The 18,023-nt window shown below is 38.5% G+C and overlaps 1 protein-coding gene across 1 annotated transcript; it reads right to left on the bottom strand.

The window, feature by feature from the left end:
- Positions 1-3,204: 3,204 nt before the first annotated feature.
- Positions 3,205-17,615, bottom strand: zfand4 (zinc finger, AN1-type domain 4). Its single transcript, XM_042010413.1, is given in 11 exon segments — positions 3,205-4,273; positions 4,909-5,026; positions 7,469-7,523; positions 7,753-8,973; positions 9,781-9,925; positions 10,218-10,404; positions 10,556-10,623; positions 11,296-11,371; positions 15,023-15,098; positions 15,101-15,329; positions 17,287-17,615. Coding segments are annotated over 10 exon segments (2,280 nt in total). The 5' UTR covers positions 15,299-15,329; positions 17,287-17,615; the 3' UTR covers positions 3,205-4,137.
- Positions 17,616-18,023: the final 408 nt, after the last annotated feature.

The following is an 18,023-nucleotide window of genomic DNA, read 5'->3' as shown; positions in this document are numbered from 1 at the left end:
ACAGTCCGCCACGCTGTCCTTGGGGGCTGGACAACAGAGCCTCTGTGCTCTGTCTGGACAAAATGGGCACCTCAGACGTTAGCCTTCCAAATTGTCATGCATGTGTCTCTGCATCAGAAAGATACAGCAGGCTGTCGTGCTGTGTGGCATGGAGGGATTAGGTTTGTACATGGGTTAAATGTGAAAAAGGCAAGCAAGTAAAGCACAGCTGTCTCTTTGATACTAACAGCTTCTTTGCCACATTGACAAGACTTTAGATATTTAAATACTGCTATATACAACAGAGGAAAACCAGCAAATGAAGCACATGCTTTACATGCAGTCATTTTTATTAGCTTAACTGATATCCAACCATACTAACCATGCCAACTGATCTCTGGTATTTCTGCTGAAACTGATTAGAACAGGATGTGTGTTTAACTGGGAGGAATGGATGGTAGAGAGCGGAAGGCTGACAAGTCCCATAATATCAAGAAGCTTCACTAGAGACCAATAAAATGAGATAAAGAATAAGACACAGGTGGAGCGTAAATACATAAAGAGGTAGAAAGCTGACAGGTAAGTGGAGTCTAGCCCAGGAGGTCAGGCAAGAACAGGGATCAGAAAAGATGAAGGTAAAAAAAAAAGAGATGATTTTCTAGTTTTAGTTCCTGTTTTGTTACTTGGTAAACAGACCTTATCAGACTGGTTTAGCTTGTCTTTTGTTTTGATTCTCCGAACCCTGAGCACATTTGTCATGACTCAGCAGTGCTAGCTTGTTCACGTTATACAGGTGTACTGGAATGACTGCTTACCTGATTAGATTCAGGTGAGGTGATTACATTTGCCGTTCAGCCAATGGCAGCACAGTGCCCCTCACATTAGAGCTGGGCCACACTGCAAATTTTGGTATAGATCAAGTAAATCCATGGCAAGTATCCAGATACTGACATTTTTGCTGGAGATTTCAAAATCAACTGAAGGAATGCAGGAATACTCAGAATGAGCTCATAATGCTGCTGCTTGTCATAAACAAAGCTGAGCAAGTCCTCTTAGTAAAGTAGTAAAACTCAGTACAGTTGTCTGGAAAATGTGCTACTGCTGTATAATGTAAGCTTCTTTTTACTTTATCTGCATAAATAAGGAATAATTTCTAGATACACCAAATATTATTTTATTTTCCACCATCTGCTTTCCAAATATTGTAGAGGTGAAGGGTTAATGTTGGTGGAACCTAACTGGGGGTGTAGTAGCCTTGTGGTTACAGAGGTGGTCTTAGGTCTGGGGAATTTGGCTACAAGTACTCAGTGTGTCAACAGAGGTGAACCACTGCAAGGCCCTTAATCCCAACTGCTCCCCAGGTGCCAAAACATGGCAGCCCAGTGCTCTCAAATACATCTATAAATGGATTTAATGCAGAGCTGAATTTCTCAATTAAGATGATTAAAGTAAAAATGATTAGTTATCATGTTGTTAAAGTCGCACTATGTAACCTTCCGACCTCATAACTCATCTGATGGCACACTGACATTTATTATGCACATTTCTGGAGCCGTTGCAGCCCAGCAGCATCATGATGCTGAGAAATGGCACTTCACAACTTTTTCTCCCGGGATGCGCATGACATTGCAGCTGAGTTTTGCTTTACACACAGACTCACCGTCTAAAAGGACATGTATGCCACCCCAAAATGAACCTAAGCTCCACCCTGGCCACCCCAGTGAAGATTTTCTGGTTCCACCATTGCACACTGGTTCTCATACATTTAGGGTTTACACAAAAAATTAAGTTTTAAATAACCATTTCTTTTGTTGGAATAAAAGAAAAAAAACTGAAAAATAATCATATTAGGTTTTATTTATATAAGCAGAGATCTTTGGACAGCTGCTGTGCTTTATTGGTTTTAACTTGAGACCACCAGTCCTCATTATCCAAACACAGAAACTAAGCTTTCAACACCCTGAAACAATCCTAATTAAACCTTTGCATGTTTTTTGTTCTGAACATCACTTCTACCCTCACTGAGAAACACTTCTTCATGTAAAAGGCATATCTAGAAAAAGAAGAAAATCACTGTTTTCAGTCAGTGCAAAAATATAGACTTGCAGAGCTTCAAAAAGCAGGCTGAGAAATGCTGAAATGGAAAGTAAAAAGCGGACATTTGGGTGGTGTGTTTGCATGTGACACAAACACTGAAAACCAATACAAAGATTAAGACTATACATAACACCAAAGAAACACTGTTATGGAAATTAAAGACAAAAAAAACAAAACAAAAACATAACAAACAAAAAAAAAAACACTCTTGAAAAAGAATAATTGAGAAGTATTGCTTGAATGTTTAGGCAAATAAAACTAGTATGCCAGCATATTCACAGTGATCATTTTAATGTGCTGCTTAACAACAGGATAAAGTAAATATTCAGCTGATGGCTTGAGTTTTGCAGGTACTTGATCAAAATCCACTAGAAATTAGAACTGAACTGAGCAGGAATGAAGTAGTCCTAGTGACTTGTCTTTTGCCTCTGGCAGGTTTAATATTATAAAAACTGAATTTTTATAAACAGATCCACTCCTGCTGATGCACTGATGAGTTTGAAGAAAAATCAATCTGATTTGTTTTTAAAAAAAATCAGCTTTAGATGCTATGAACTCCATTTACTATGTTGAGGTGCGTTTATCTGCCAAGAGAGAACAAACTGTGTCTCAGGACTATCTGATGCACAGACCAATTACAGTGGATCAAAGCCAAACAACACAATAAAGGAAAGTGAGGGCATGAACACAGACGTGACTCAGGTCAAGGTTTGTTGATGAATAGGAACAGCATCCAAAGTCAAAGTGGAGTGAATAATAAGTGGTGTAACGGAAATAATCTATTTACACTTTTTTTCTCTTATTTATATATGTATAAATGAACATTATTAACATTGATTGCATCCAGCAACAGAGCTCTTCCTGATTATATTGGGCACATATTTAAAAAATGTGAAGAGGTGGCAGAGAGCTTTGTCTTTTCTGTATTTACTCATGTTCATCGAAACCAAAGAAAGAACATTTAACCTAGTGGTGAAAATTACTTTTGGTCTTTTCAGAGAATTTTTCAAGGATACCTCAGATCTCTGTTTCCTTTAAGTTATATGCAACATTTCCAGATAAAGAGCTAAACAAAAAGTAAATAAAAAAATGTAGCTGGATTCTTACACATACACCAGAGACATACAACACGTTTGGAAAGAAGCTTTATTAGATCAGACCCCTGTAGATACTTGACCAGCATTTAAAGTTTTTGCAAAAGCTGAACAATAAAAAAAAGACTTAAAAAAGATTTTTTTTTCTTATGGCAAACACCTCACTGTAGAAACATCATAAACATTATAACCTACCCCACCTCCCAGTCCTAATACAGCTTAATCCATAGGCAGATAGATTACTGACACTCACACTTACGCACATTGCATACTTACTATTTAAAACCAACCTTTAATTTAAATAAGTAGTATTCATTAATAAATATTAAGTATTTCATCAATAAGTGGGTGTACTGTCCTCTCTTTAAAAAAAAAAAAACGCTGTTAGTGATGTTGTATGTGCCCAGGTAAGAAAAGACATGTGCAGTATATAAAAGTCTGGATAACATTAACACTCCTTTAGACAAACACAGACATGAATGCAGCCTTCCTGACAAAAAGTAAGGTCACATGTATAAATACAGTTCTAAAGTGCATCTGTTAAAGACTTGTCAAATTAAGTCAACAGCAGTCCAGTTAATAAAAAACAAACACAAAAAAACAGAAAAAGAAAAAAAAAAACGTGCAGCAGATATATTTAGTAAAAACTACCTAACAACATGCAGTTTTTTTTGTTTTTTTTTCCACAAAGAAAAAAGGAAAAAGTAACACACACTAGGGATAAATATTTTCACATTGTAAAGAGACGGTAATTAGTTCTGTGCCATTTCAGTCTACTTTTGTTTGTTCGCACTTGGCTTTACGGAATAATTATTAAAATGTCAAGCAGACTTGGCTGATAAAAACAAAAGCACACAGTGGGGTATGAGCTCCTAGAAGGAACTCACCATGACCGTGACCCGACCCCCCCCCCCGCCAATGCAGTCAGCTGATCTTGCCATCCTTCGAGAGGTGAGGCTTGTAGGGTTTAGATCTTAGGCAGCTTGGGAGCGCTGATCAGAGGGTTGGTCTCCTGCAGAAAGCGCCGGCCCGCACTCTTGTAGTCGAAAGTGCAGTCGTGTGTCTCTGCGTAGCGGTGGGTGGCACAGAAGTTGTGGCCACACCTGAAAGATGAAAACGCAGATCTTTCAGAGTGTATTCCTTGAAAACCCGCTCTTAACACAAAAACATTGTTTCTTCATCAGCAAACAATCACTTTACCCATGAGGCTGTTTCCCTGAATATAAATGCAGCTCTCTTTAGGTTTTTTCCTTCATAGCCATTTTCACAAACTAAATACCTCTTTAGACTGCGTTGATCCGGCTAAATCAGGCCATTAGTAAATGCAGCAAACCTGCTTCAGATCTTAAATTTTTTCATTTACTGGCATTAATATTTGGTAAATTATAATTCTCAAGTCTTTTGAATCAGCTGTGAGCTTGATAACTTCAAGTGGTCGATGTTGGGAGATTTAAGTTACAAACTGTTGCATCAGAGTCGATTTGAGCACCCTTGAACAGACTCAAGAGAGGGAGTAGATCTGTATTGATGCTGTGTGTGTGTGTGGTGGGGGGGATGGGGGCTTTGATAAAGCCAATGACTTTTTAACAGAACAAGAAGTGATGTCTGTTTCCCTTAGAGATATGGAAGAGAGGGAAGGAAGAGAAAACAAAGGAGTGCACCACTTCATACTGCAGAACTTGCTTCAAGTACAAAAGAGATTTAGAGTCAGACAGCAAGTGTGTGCTTGTACGTGTACCTGCACTCATAGCTGGTGGCCAGCCCAGTCTTCTTGCCACAGAGGAAGCAGTGCTTTGAGCTCTTCTTCTTGGTGCCTGCAGGAACTTTGACTGGAGGTAGGTGGTATGTTGGAGTGCCTGAGAGCAGAGGAAAACATTTAATGTTTCCTACTGGCATCAGAGAAAAATGACAGATCATATAGATTTGGGCTAAATCTACAACATTTTGCACATCCTCCTTCTTTTAAAGTTGCATATCTTCTAGGGTTGGGACTAGATAAAAAAAAAATTACAGGCTTTGTAATTAATTAATCTTGATTAATTGTATTTTAATCATAACTATTTAGACCAAATGGCAAAATATTTTTATTTAAATGGATTGAGCTGGATGACTGAATCAAATAATAGACACAGACATTAACATTGTAAACTCAAGCTCCAGTAATGTCTGGAAAAATGCATTTAATTTCCTTTCAGTTCAAAACAGTAGAAAAAGAAATACCCCTGGCCAGAATTGAACGGACCTAAAATTAAAGAATCATTTTAAGCTTTTCTCTTATTAAGTCTACAACATGTTACAGTACTTCTAACTTCTAGCAAGTTATTATTTTTTTTCCCCGACACTCTTCATTAATAGGCATCTGACTATAAGCCAGAGCAGGATCAGTCAGTGGAAACTTTGAAAGTTTCACTTTCAGTCTGGTGATGGAGCAGAGGTAAACAACTTCAGCTGCAGCTGGGACTGCTGCATAAGGACCGAGCCATTTGTGTGTTCTTTTGGACAGGGGAGGGGCCTGCGGCAGCACCCGCAGCTCATTGAGAAGATATAAACTATACGTGCTTTCACGCCAGTCTCCAAAAGTCTCCACTAACACCAGAAAAAGTTGCTAGATTTGTTGATGGTCGCTTGTTTGAAATAGAGCCACTAGAGGGCTCTGAAAACTTGATAAATACAGCGAGAAAGTTGCTAAGTTGTTAGCTCAGGTCTAGCGTGTGCATCAGTGTATTCTGTGTAGCAGAAACTTATGGACCGACAAACTTTCATGTTGTTTTCAAACTGCAATAAAATGCATTGATTTTTATTAATGCATTAAACTTTTTGTGATAAATTATTAATCATAAATAACGTGTTAAAGTCCCACCCGTAATATTTTTTTAAGTACTCTTGGTGTTTAACTGAAGATGTTATGAACATATTTTTTTCTATTGTTTGAGAATGTGCTCAGTTTTGTGCATCTTTTATAATATCATTCAAGACTTGCTCCGACTTAATCATCTACGAAGGGGGAAACGATTAGATCAAAACAAGCCTCAAAAGATGGGAAAAAAGCACTTCTCTTTTCAGTGTTTACAGGTATCTATCAGAGAGGTTTTTATTTTTTAAACCACCTGTCAACACATAAAGAGCTTGTTCATAACAGCATTAATTTAATTATTTCTGTCAGTCATCCAATAAATCATCACATAAATTTTTTATCTGCAGCTTTACATTAGTAGTTATATTTTTTTCCAAGCCTGGTTAAAAATAAGTTTGCAATGTAATATAATTTTCACAAACAGATAAATTGTAAAGAAACTGTCATCACTTAGTTAAAGTAGATGTGTTGAACCATTTCGTGACTTTTTTCAAAATTAAATTCAGAAAATTAGTTCAAAAGGAAACTTGAAATGTCTGGAGGCATTGGTTTGTCATTTTCTACCTGTGAAAGCAATGTTTGTGGAGTTGTGCAGCCTGAAAAGTTTCGCTTACAGTAGGATTCAGGAACAACAATAACATTGGCAGTACTATGATAAAAGTACAGCAATCTTCCTGTCAAGCGGAGTGGAATGTGGAGCTTAAGTGCAATGCTTTGAAGTTTCTTTTTATACTGAAGTGGAATATATCCTGTTGAGGAAATTATACATCATCTGCACTGAATAAAATAATAAAAAACTATGTAAAAATGAATTTTCAGATGTGTAGACAAAACAGATCAGATAAAGCCCCATCAGGAAGAGGACATAAATATGCTGTAATTCACACAACTTTTGATTATTCTATCTAATCTTGAAAGCTCTGAATAATTTTTGGATTCAACCAAAAACACTTTTGTGTATTTCTTTCACAACTCTGATGGGAAATGATAATTCAAAATAGAAACGGAGATTAACAGGGGGTTTTCAGATGTTATGATTAGTTATGTTGTTCAGTGCTGACTTAATTTAAAACACCTTCAGTAAAAACTCAAGACTCAAGAAAACACAAAGAGATATTGATAAATTTTAAGTAAAAGGAAATCTCAGCACTGCTATATGTATTGATTTAATTCTCTAAGAAGAAACTGAGCATGTCAGTGACCAGCATATATAAGTGTGTATGCTGGGTGTTGTGTTTGAGCTGCTTTTCCAAATGTTGAAAAGGTGAATATTTAGCACCATTGGAGGTGCTTTATTGCAGTGCTCATATAACAAGGACGGAAAGATTTTGCACAACATCCCAAATATGTGACTGCACCTCAAATGAAAACTTTTTCTCCATCACTGTCCAACACCAACACTGCACTAATTTGTTGGTATGTCATGTTTTTGTGTCTCCCTTACCTATTGTTCCAAAAGAAGTCATGCCTCCCCCAGCTGATGCAAGAGAGTTGCTGGTCTGAGAACATAGCAACAGGAAATAATAATTAGAGACAATAAATAAAACAATCACAATTCTCACCTCTTAGAAAAGCATTATATTTTACATACAGAAGCTTACGATTATGATACAAAAGAATTTGCATTTGTGGTCTGTTTACTAAAAAGCAAACAGACCACAAACTGAACTTGAAAACCATTTTTTGAAACCAGTTGTGGCAGCTTCACTGATACTTTTCTGAGCTCACCCTGTAGGAGGCGGCTGCTCGGCGCAATGGAGACATTTGTCTAATGAGACCATCCTGAAGGAACCTGTTAGTAGAGATGGATGGCAGCCTGGACCCAAGGCTGCCCTGTCTTGAGGCAGTGGCAGGAGGCAAGGTCAGTGCAAGTCCCAGACTTTCTCCAAGGTTGTTCCTGCTGCTGCTGGAGTCTGGAGCCCTTGTAGAGAGAGAAGCCAACAGATCTGAGTCGTTCAAAGACCCAAGAGGCTCCTTACAGGCTTGGTTTGCCATCTTAGTGATGCCTCTTGCTTCTCTCTTAGAGATGAGCTCTGGCCTTTTGCCAGGCGACTCTACTTTGACACCGCAAAGGCGTGGTGGATGAATCGACAGGGTGGTTGGAGGAAGAGGGGATTTGCAGCCTGATTTCACAGAGGATTGTGCTTGTAGATTAGGCTGTAAACAAAGTGTGGAATCAAAAGGCTGAGACTGCATTCTGGTTGAAGTGGATGGTGAAGTGGAGGCAATTAATGGAGAGGGGGAGCTAATATGCAATGATGTGCCAAGCTGTGTACCATCAGCTCCACTGCTGACCGAATCACTTGTGCCAAGTGTCCAAGGGCTGAGTGGGGAGGGGGAGTGTGGCAGCTGGTGCTGAGCTCCAACATCGAGAGGTTGAAGACCACCCGCTGGCTGGATTGGCATATCCAGTCTCAGAGGGTCCGCCAGTTCCTCAAAACTAGGCTGTGTTGGAGCCATGACTCCAACTGCTTCCTCTAATAAACTCAGACCGACTGTCTCCCCTGAAGGCTCAGTTGGGTCAAAAGGGGCTTCGGGAGGTGCCCTGGTGTACAGTGGTGGGAGCTGGGGGTAAACACAGTCTCTCATCAATCTGCTGCTGCCAATATCCATTCGGGACACTTTTGGAGGTGGGCGGATCTTTGCAAAAGGTGCGCATGTCTCCCATGGTTCCTCCTCCTGAAGCATATAACAAGAGGGTGACAAGAAAGAAGGAGGAGACCGTCTTGGGATTGTCAAATGGGCAGAAGTCGCAGCAGTGGGTGGTGGAGAAGGTTCTATGGATTCTTGGTCTATAATCGGAGGTAGTGGGGCAATTGTCTGTCGAGACTGGTTAATCTGTGGGAGTGAGCGAAAAAGGCGATGATAGTGTCGTGTGTTGGCAGGTCCAAGAGAGCTGCTGCAGGGATGTGGGCTAACAGGGGCCCGCGGTTTTATCTTTGCTGACTTCTGAAGAACATAGATGGAGAGAAAATGTCAAATTTATTCATATGATTGTACACTTGCATAATTTTTCCCTCATCTAGTAAAAAGATAAATTAATAATGGCTTTCTCTCAACACTAGATTTCATCTTTTCAGTTAAGAGCAAAATCATACAGCCTGCACAGTTAAAAGTAATTAAAAGCTTTGACACACCAATTCTTGGAGTACAAGTGTCAAATAGAAAATCATCATCTTATCATTTGTGTCTGCCGGCCCATATAAAAATCATTAAAGAAACAAGATATTACAGAAGCACTAAACACTGCTTTATAGTTTTATTATTAGGTTTATGTTGCCGTCATTATGGTTTACTTTTGTAACTGAAAGCATTAAACTATATTGTGATCAAGATCAAAACTGATCAATAAAGAAAAAATTTTTGTGGCCAACCGTTTTCAGTCCTTGATTAGGACAGGCCCAGTGATATAACATTACATATAATTTAGTTTAACTTCTCTAAAGTTATTTAAGAAGTTCACAGGATTAGCAACATAAAGCCTGAAAACTTGAAGGATAAACACACAAGGCCGCTGTAGGTTTTAGATCTGAGGCTTTTCATCTGATTATTATTAAAATGCCAAGTGTTAAAATGTCTGCGTAAATTTGCCAAGGCCTTCTCTTTATAGAAGTTTCTGCATTTTAATTAATATTCAGAATATAACTAGAAATGAAAGACTGTGTCAAAGTGTGAATTAAATTAACATTTTGTAGCGGTCATGTGTGCATCTAGATAGACAGGACAATTTTAATGGGCCTCTTCTGATCCCTGCACCTTTTTGTTGAGGTTCATGTCCTCCATTTTGGCTTTGAGCAGTTTCATTTTAGTCATGGTGATAGAGTTCTCAAGGTTCTGCTGTGCAGCTGCAGAACTCTCTCCATCCTCCTCCTCTGCATACACATTGTACACCGAACCACCACTGGAGAACAAGGCAGAAAAAATACTCTTAATCATCTAATAGTTTTAAACAAGAACCCATTTTGTAGCATCACGGCAGACATGAACTCAGCTAAAACCAAACAAGATTCAAAGTCCTAACCTTACACTTTAATCATTCACTGTCTTTAAATGATTGTCATCACATTTCTGAATTCTGTGTAAAATCATGTTTAAAAATGACCAATTCTCTGAGCTCCGTTATGATGAAGTTACAGGATTTTGAGAGAATGTAACAGCACAGGAACAAGAACAATAAATAACAATATACCAACCTCAGAGACTCCGACAGAGGGGTCAGAGTACCATCTCCTCTGTCAACAACTCGAAAGAAGTTTAGCTGGTCACCTTCACGATAGACCACAAATGTGACCTGCTTGTTTGCCTGGTTTTTCTCCCAGCCATCCTCCTTTGTGCCCTCCATCAGGTCAGCCACTTCTTTAATAGGATCCTCCATAGTAACTGACAAAAGAGAGGGGGTTGAGTAAAGTGAAGAAAACCAGAGCAGAAAGGTACTGCAGTCCAACTGCAATACATAGGCATAAATATTTTTTATCTAAAAAATAATGTTTAGCTATAATTGGACTATACAGTTCTTTGATTGGCTTCTTACCTCTCCTAGTGTTAATTGGGCCTCCCCTCATAGCTAAGACTAGTTTCAAAGTGCAGCCCTCTGCAATGCTGTAAATACAAAAAGAAAATTTCATGCAAGTAACACAAACCTTCAATTATTCTTGTACATGCAAACAAAATGTGAAAAAGGGAAATAACTTTTACTTTTAGTGGAAAATGCTCTACTTCTGAGGCAGAGACTCTGATCTGAAGTGTATACAACATTTCAAGGGACAGGATGAGCTCCAGATGAACTTAAGTACAGGACTGGGAATTGCATTGAAACAATTGTCACATACAAACCAGATGCTTCATTTCCTTCTCTCCCTCTCTCCTTCTAAAACTTCAAAAGTGTGCTACAGTGTGATAGAGGAGCCTAGCAAAATCTCACAAGAGGCTATTCATGTGGAAAATTAAGTGACAAGCATTCATAACAATACCACCATCTGCAGCCAGCAGAGCACTGGAGGGTGAACTTTGCATCTCATAAAATGACAACAGTTGAAGAACAGGCTCTCTAAATACGACAGTATGTTGCTTGTCTCACCCAGCTCTACATCTCTGGCTCATCAAAAACATGCTGACCTGTATTTAAAAGTCGCTAATCCAGTGACAGCAAGTATTTCAACATGGTTTTACATATAATTTTAAACGTACGCGATACGTTTTGGAGTGTTTTTTTTTTTTTTTTTTTTTTAATTGGCTCTCTGAAAGATGGAAAGTCAGGAGGAATAGATTTACCCATAGTCATGTAGACAATGTTCATCATCCAGCTCTACATTGTTCCAGATAAGATGCTGCTGGGCAACAGGGATACCTTTATAGTCAGAGAGAGGGTAGAAGAGAAAACAACCAAAGTTGACAAGAATCTGTTCATATTCACTGAGTTCACTTATCTGACGAGTAAGGTTTCCTCATATCATGATAAATGATTTGTCTGCCCCCTAAAGACAAAATTATGCAATTGCTGAAGAGAGAGGTACATCAATAACTAATATTGTGCAAATTAAAAAACACAAAAAACACTGGAGGTGACCTACAGTGTTAGCAGATGAGCAGTGGTTCCCTCATTGCATAGGGATAAAATTTGCCATATACATACTGTGTTAGCTTCATCACAGAGGCCTTTCTGACCAAAGCTGAGAACAGCTTGAGGAAAGTTTTCTTGATCTAGCACAAAGCCACATAGTCAAAATGTTCATTCAAACGAAAACAATTGCAGCCTAAATTCATCAACTCTGCTGAACAGACTTAGCTGTGTTAACATCTGGCATGTTCACTACCTCTCTAGAGAGATGAATCATCAGATGAGTCCACACAAGTATGTTGTGTAAGACAAAAACGCTACACACTCTCCAACAGCTGGATCGTTTTACTTACATGTGAAATCAATAATGCATTTCTACAGCTTATTGAAATATATTTGGTTCTGTTATTCCTTCATTTAATAAAAAAGTAAGCAAACAAATAAAAAAGAAAAACTGCAGTTTATGACCAGATCAATGTGACAGTAAAAAAAAAAAAAAAAAAAAAAAAAGCTGCTAGAGCCCACCTTACATGGCAAGGATAAGGACGGGCCATTCGTTGACACCTAGCTGCAGCATCAAAGGCTATGTTCACAGGCACATCAATATTCTGACTATTGAACAAATTCTCTGTGATGATATTGTAAAAATGGGTCACATATTGGAAATTCAAATAATTTTCCATTTACATGTAACAAAACGGTTTGATGAATGATTAGAATAGAAATGTAGAATAAAAAGAAATGTAGAATAGATTCAAGCCCACATTACATCCCCCTAAACATACGACCTCTTCCAAAGCATTTATTGCATTTACAGCCCAAAAATACTTACTCCCTTTACTCCAAAACCATATTTAAACAAGTTATTTAAAACTTGAGTACACCCCCTAAACAAATGATTAAAGCCTTTTTTGTTACCGGTAGCAGCACATTCTCTGTGGGCTAAAACTACATAGTCTGGTATACTTCTACCACCCAGAGAAGGGGCATGTCACTACAACATGAAGAAATCCTTTTACACCAAATCCTGCAAGCTGTGTTTCTGACAATCGGGACTCAGAGATAATCAGGCCAGCAAATACTGACAATCGCCGTCAGTCTCACACAGCAGGACAACTTCCAGCAGTCTTGACTACCATCTACCATGGTTCAGGTAATCATAAAGGGTTGGCTGTTCAAACGTAATCCGATTGAATTTTGGTTATTGGATAGGATCAAATCTTGAAAATGGGTTGTTCAAAAGGGAAACCCGGATTCCAAAATCGGCTTGGATCACGTAATCCACTCCTGGTTGTTATCTGGATAAAACCCTTAGTTTGGGTTGTTCAAAACTATTGAGTAGGATCCGGATAACTTTGATACAAAAAAACAGGATTACCCTGATCCAAAAGAGGGAAGGATTACAAGGCAGATTTCAAGAGGAAACTGCAGTACATCCTCGTTTTTGAACAAACAATAGTATATTTTTAGATGGTGCATATGCTAATTTTATATGTTGCACCTGACTTGTTTAACCATTACAGGGATAAAGTAGATAAAGTAACATAGGGTACGTATTAATCCTGTTAGCATAGTACAGCACAAATAAAAACATAACTTCATTTTGTCCCCATGGAAATAAACCCCTAAACAAACTCAATAACAACCACACATAAAACAAATCGATTTACCTGTCAGTCAGCATTGCATAATCAGAAAAGAACCTGTCAGAAATAATGTCCAACGACTGCAACCCTCACTACACATCCTGTCCGTCCCTCATTCTGACAGAAAGCCAGAGGTTGGGCCAGTGCCTCCACACGGGGCTCAGGTGCGTCATCAACATTGTCACAAAGAGGGACATTCCACCTGGTCGCAATGTTATGCAGGACAATACACGCAAGTATTATGTTACATGCTCCCTGTGGTTCCACCCGTAAGTAGTTAAAGCATGCAAACCATCTCTTCAGAACACCTTTTAAACGCTCGATTGCACATCTCATTCTGCAATAAGCAGCGTTGAAGCGCGCCTGGGCTGGTGTGGCCGCGGCAAGAAGGGGCGTCATCAGCCATGGTTGAAGTGGCTAGGCGCTCTCTCCTAATATGATGCCATCTGGTTGGTTTGGAGCTCTCTTACAAGGCACTCTCCCTCAGGACACAAGAATCGTGAACAGACCTCGACCATTTCACAATGCAGTTTGTGATGGTGAGGTCAGCATCGCCCACAAGTTGGATGTTGATGCTGGTCTCCCCTCCTCAGATGAGGAACCCTGAACAGTCTTCAGTATGGTAACATGTGGACATGGAGCCTTTTTTTCTTTAAGATGTTTTCACACTATACACAGTGTAGGTGGACATGTACTTGTTTTATATGTGTTGTGGCTCCGAAGAGGTGTCATACAATCGTAAGTGGATATTTATGGTGTCTGTGTGTTGTCTTACAATAAAAATCACTTGACGTGACCCCATACCGGCTCTTCTACCTGTTGTTCTTCACATAGCTGGAAGCCCACATAGATTTACATGCTGGAAATCTGGATTTGGTGATCCTGAAAAATGGGATTCTGGATCCGGGTGATTCTCTCCTATTTTGCTTTGAACAAATGGGGTAAAAGTAACCTGGATTACATGATCCACCGTCCTGAAAAATGGGATTCCCAAATCCGGATAGCTTTTATCCAGATTAACGTTTTGAACAACCGGCCCCACATGATGGCATGGCAGTGTCTTATTCAGATTATGGTCTTAATTAGGTTAATATCGGAATACTGGTATAGCCCAGTGGTTCCCAATTGGGTGGCGGGCCCCATAGGTAGGGCCCAGAATCATGACAGGGTGAGGGGAAGGGGCAAGAAGGTTTGGGAACCAAAGATGTAGCCAGGCTCACACATCCCAAAGAACATAAAAAGACAAAACCCACACCAGCCTCAGCCCATCACAGACTTCAGAGCATTTTTCCCTCCAACTTGATTGCTTGTTCATTTATGACTTGTGTTTTTGCTTTTCCTTTTACATTTGTCATTTTGTTATACAATCTTTTCATTTTCATTGATACTTTCAATTAAATCTTGAATATCAAATTAAATATCTGTCAATAAATGGCAGAATAATAGAATTTCAAAAGGGACTGTACAGCCATTTAGGCAGGTAAGCACTCCTGATGGAAGTTAACCACAAAATCGCCAAGAGGTTTTAAAAACAAGTCACTCTAAAACTGGCTTCTTCTCTGAACTACTTTTTTTTTTTTATTTGTCAAACAAGTTGTATAAAACAGATGTAAGGATGAAATATTTAATAAGAGCCTATCCTGTAACCCTTCTTTAAAGCCATCTCAGTTCTGAAAATAATTTACATCTCTCAGATCTATACCTAATGCAATAATTTGTCTTTTGACATGTAAACTGGTACTTTTCTACAACAGCTAACTAAAACATGCAAATTATAAATTAGTAAATATTTTACCTTCCAGCCTTTGGATCTTGGCTTTGACTGAAATGACAGCCTCAAAGGGCAACACACGCAGCTCAAAAACACGTCCCTGCTCAGGGTCTCTATGAACAGCTCCATAGTGTCATAGAAAGGGAGCTTATATTGAAAAGCTCCCAAACTGTCATCATTAAAGAAGGGTGGCTCCTTCCTGTCAGTCATCTTGGCAGGCTGGGTGAGAGATTTAGGAGGATGGTGAAATGGAGGGACTGGCCCAAGATGAGGGAGAGGAGGACTGTTCACTGGCCTCATTACTGTCACACATCATGAAGGATTATCTCTTCTGTAAGTAAAGACAAAACACAACAAATGGCCATCACTGTGGAAAAGGTTTGATTAGTGTAAAAACTACTAGTCTGATGTCTTAAACTGTGTAGATTTCCAACAAGTAATCTGTGACAAGTTGGTTCAGCAGTAACCTCATGAGACAAAATAAGTTTGCTTAGATTGTTTTTACACCTTTCAGTTAATGTTTGAACTTTTAACATAACCCAACAGAATGAATTATTGATAACAGACAAATACACAATAAAACACATCTGACAAAATGTTGTTTTGTAGCATATGTTAAAAAGTGGATAAACTGTTGTACAATAGATGCATGTAGTCAGTTGTAGGAGACATGTGCAGCCTCATCATTAAAAATTCAGTGCAACGTTAAATCCTCTGGCCAAAATTCAAGAAGATCAGGTGTGTTACATAAGCCTGTGGCATAAAGTTTCCTGTGGCCAACCACAGCCTTTGACAGATCATTCTCTTTGTCATTTGGCTAAAACAGCATCATACAGGCTATAAACTTTGTGAGGTGGGTTAGAGCATCCATATGTTTAATTGATGTGAATGAGTCAACACACCAAAATTTAAATCTAATATCAGTATCTTAACTGTATAATATGTTTCCATTCTCTTTGTCAAGATTAGAAACAGTAGCATTATTACAGTATGCAGATTTGTCTAAGAAACATTACAAAATTCCTTCGTAAAAGACTAAAGAAATTAATATACAAATAAACCAGGCCATGTGTTTTGAAGAACAGCTAGCTGCAGACTGCTGCTCAGTAGATTTATGGGCCATTACCATTTAAACTGTCACCAAAAATTTTACTAGAAATGTAAGAAATGTTACTGGGAGAGTTTAAGTTATCACTTCAGACCTCATATGAATGCCGAGTTGAAGTACTAACAGATGACATATAATCAGGATTACAGGGAACATTTAAAATTTTAAACCATGATCAGCCAAGGTTACATAAAAAAAATGTGTATTAAGACACACATGCATTTTCAGGGAGAAATTCATCGCTGTACACCTTCAAATACAGCAATAACAAAGTAAACAAAACAAGAAATACGCTACAAGCAAAGAAGACCAGCATTTTTTAATGATTGTAACTGTTTTCTGTGTATGGAAATGTCTTCTTTCAGGCTGCCATGTTAGCAATATTTTTTTTTGTATATAGATATTCAATATTTTTAATTGACAATTCATTGACTGTTGAGTTTATATGGCATTTTAAGAATATTTATAATAGAGGATAACAAAGTTCAATAAGTTCTCTTTCATTACAATAATTATGGCATATGGTTTTTGATTATTATTCGTTTTTAAAGAGCAGCAACAAAAGATAGATAAATAAACAAACAAACAAGCAAGCCTAATTTGAAAAACAAACATAATTTGTGCCAGAGTCGTTAAGGTAATTTCATTACTCAAATTGTAACTGAAGTAGGCATTTTATTTGCATTGAATATGTTAACATATAAAATAAATAAAGAATATTTATGTAAATCAAGTTATACAACCAAATACTGTGTATAAAACACTGAGGATGAACTAGCTGGCACTGTTGTCTGAGATGTGGTAGGAGGCTTGGGGTTGCACCCATTAACAGATCAAATGGTAGCCCCAAGAGGCCTACATTAAATAAATAAATAAATAAAACACACACACAATATAAAGCTGGGAAGTTAAAGTAAACGTTATAGGCAGATTGTCCTAAGCTATATATAACGTTGCTCTGCCCGCAGCTTCAAGTAGACGCCACAGGCTAAGCAAGAAGATACGAAGTATGTTAGCTAGCTGCTTAACAACGAAGATGAATGGAGTTCAAACCGTGTCATTACACATTCTACCTAATGTTTAAAAATAAATGTTATGCAGCCAGAGATATACCTCTGATTTTCCACTATATTCTAAGCCTTTTTTTTTTACATCAATACTTTTATTCAAACTAACTTACCTGTATCCACGGCAACAATTCTTTAAGCGAGCCCGTCTAGCCGACGCTGCTAGCGTTAGCTTTCGTTGCCATGTTAGCCAACAACTCAAACAATGGCTTCCTTTCTCAGTGGCCGGCTAGTTGGCTGCTATGCTACATTCACGAGCTTTACTTCTGCTCTTTGTACGTACCTGTCGAGGGTAACATTCAACACTAAGCAGCATCACGTATAATCTTAAAAAACTAAACACGGAACAAATTAAACTGCAGGCCATTGTCGGTCGCCGTTTCCCCTTATTGGCAACATCTTCGTACCTGTCAAAAATGGAAAAAGGCACAACACCTTCATTACTCCATTTGATTGATAGTCAAAGAACCAATCGTGAGCAGCCTGGGAGGCGGGACAAGATGTTCACCACTTTCGTAAACCCACATCCCTCGATATACAACCCCTGTATGCGACTATTTAGAAGAAAAAAGAAAGAAAGAGTTTAAGATCATAAATGTTCAGCAAATATTTGCTAAGATGTGGTAAGTAAATGTCTTTTTCCGCCCCTAACAGTATAAACCAGTACTGAGGTGTCAATGTCAATCTCTGAAGGACAGGATTGAACAACCTTCTAACACATTTTCTCTGGAAAAACAGCTGCTGTATCCTGCACAGGTCACCGAGTCATCCACAAAGAAACAAGTGCAAAACAGTCAAACAACCTATGTATTTCCCCTTAACACAGTTGTTCCCAAACTTTTTCTGCAGG

Source organism: Melanotaenia boesemani, chromosome 16, assembly GCF_017639745.1.
Source record: "Melanotaenia boesemani isolate fMelBoe1 chromosome 16, fMelBoe1.pri, whole genome shotgun sequence".
NCBI classification, from domain to species: Eukaryota; Metazoa; Chordata; class Actinopteri; order Atheriniformes; family Melanotaeniidae; genus Melanotaenia; species Melanotaenia boesemani.
Note: the sequence above shows the minus strand (reverse complement) of the source record. Positions and strands in the feature narration are given on the sequence as shown.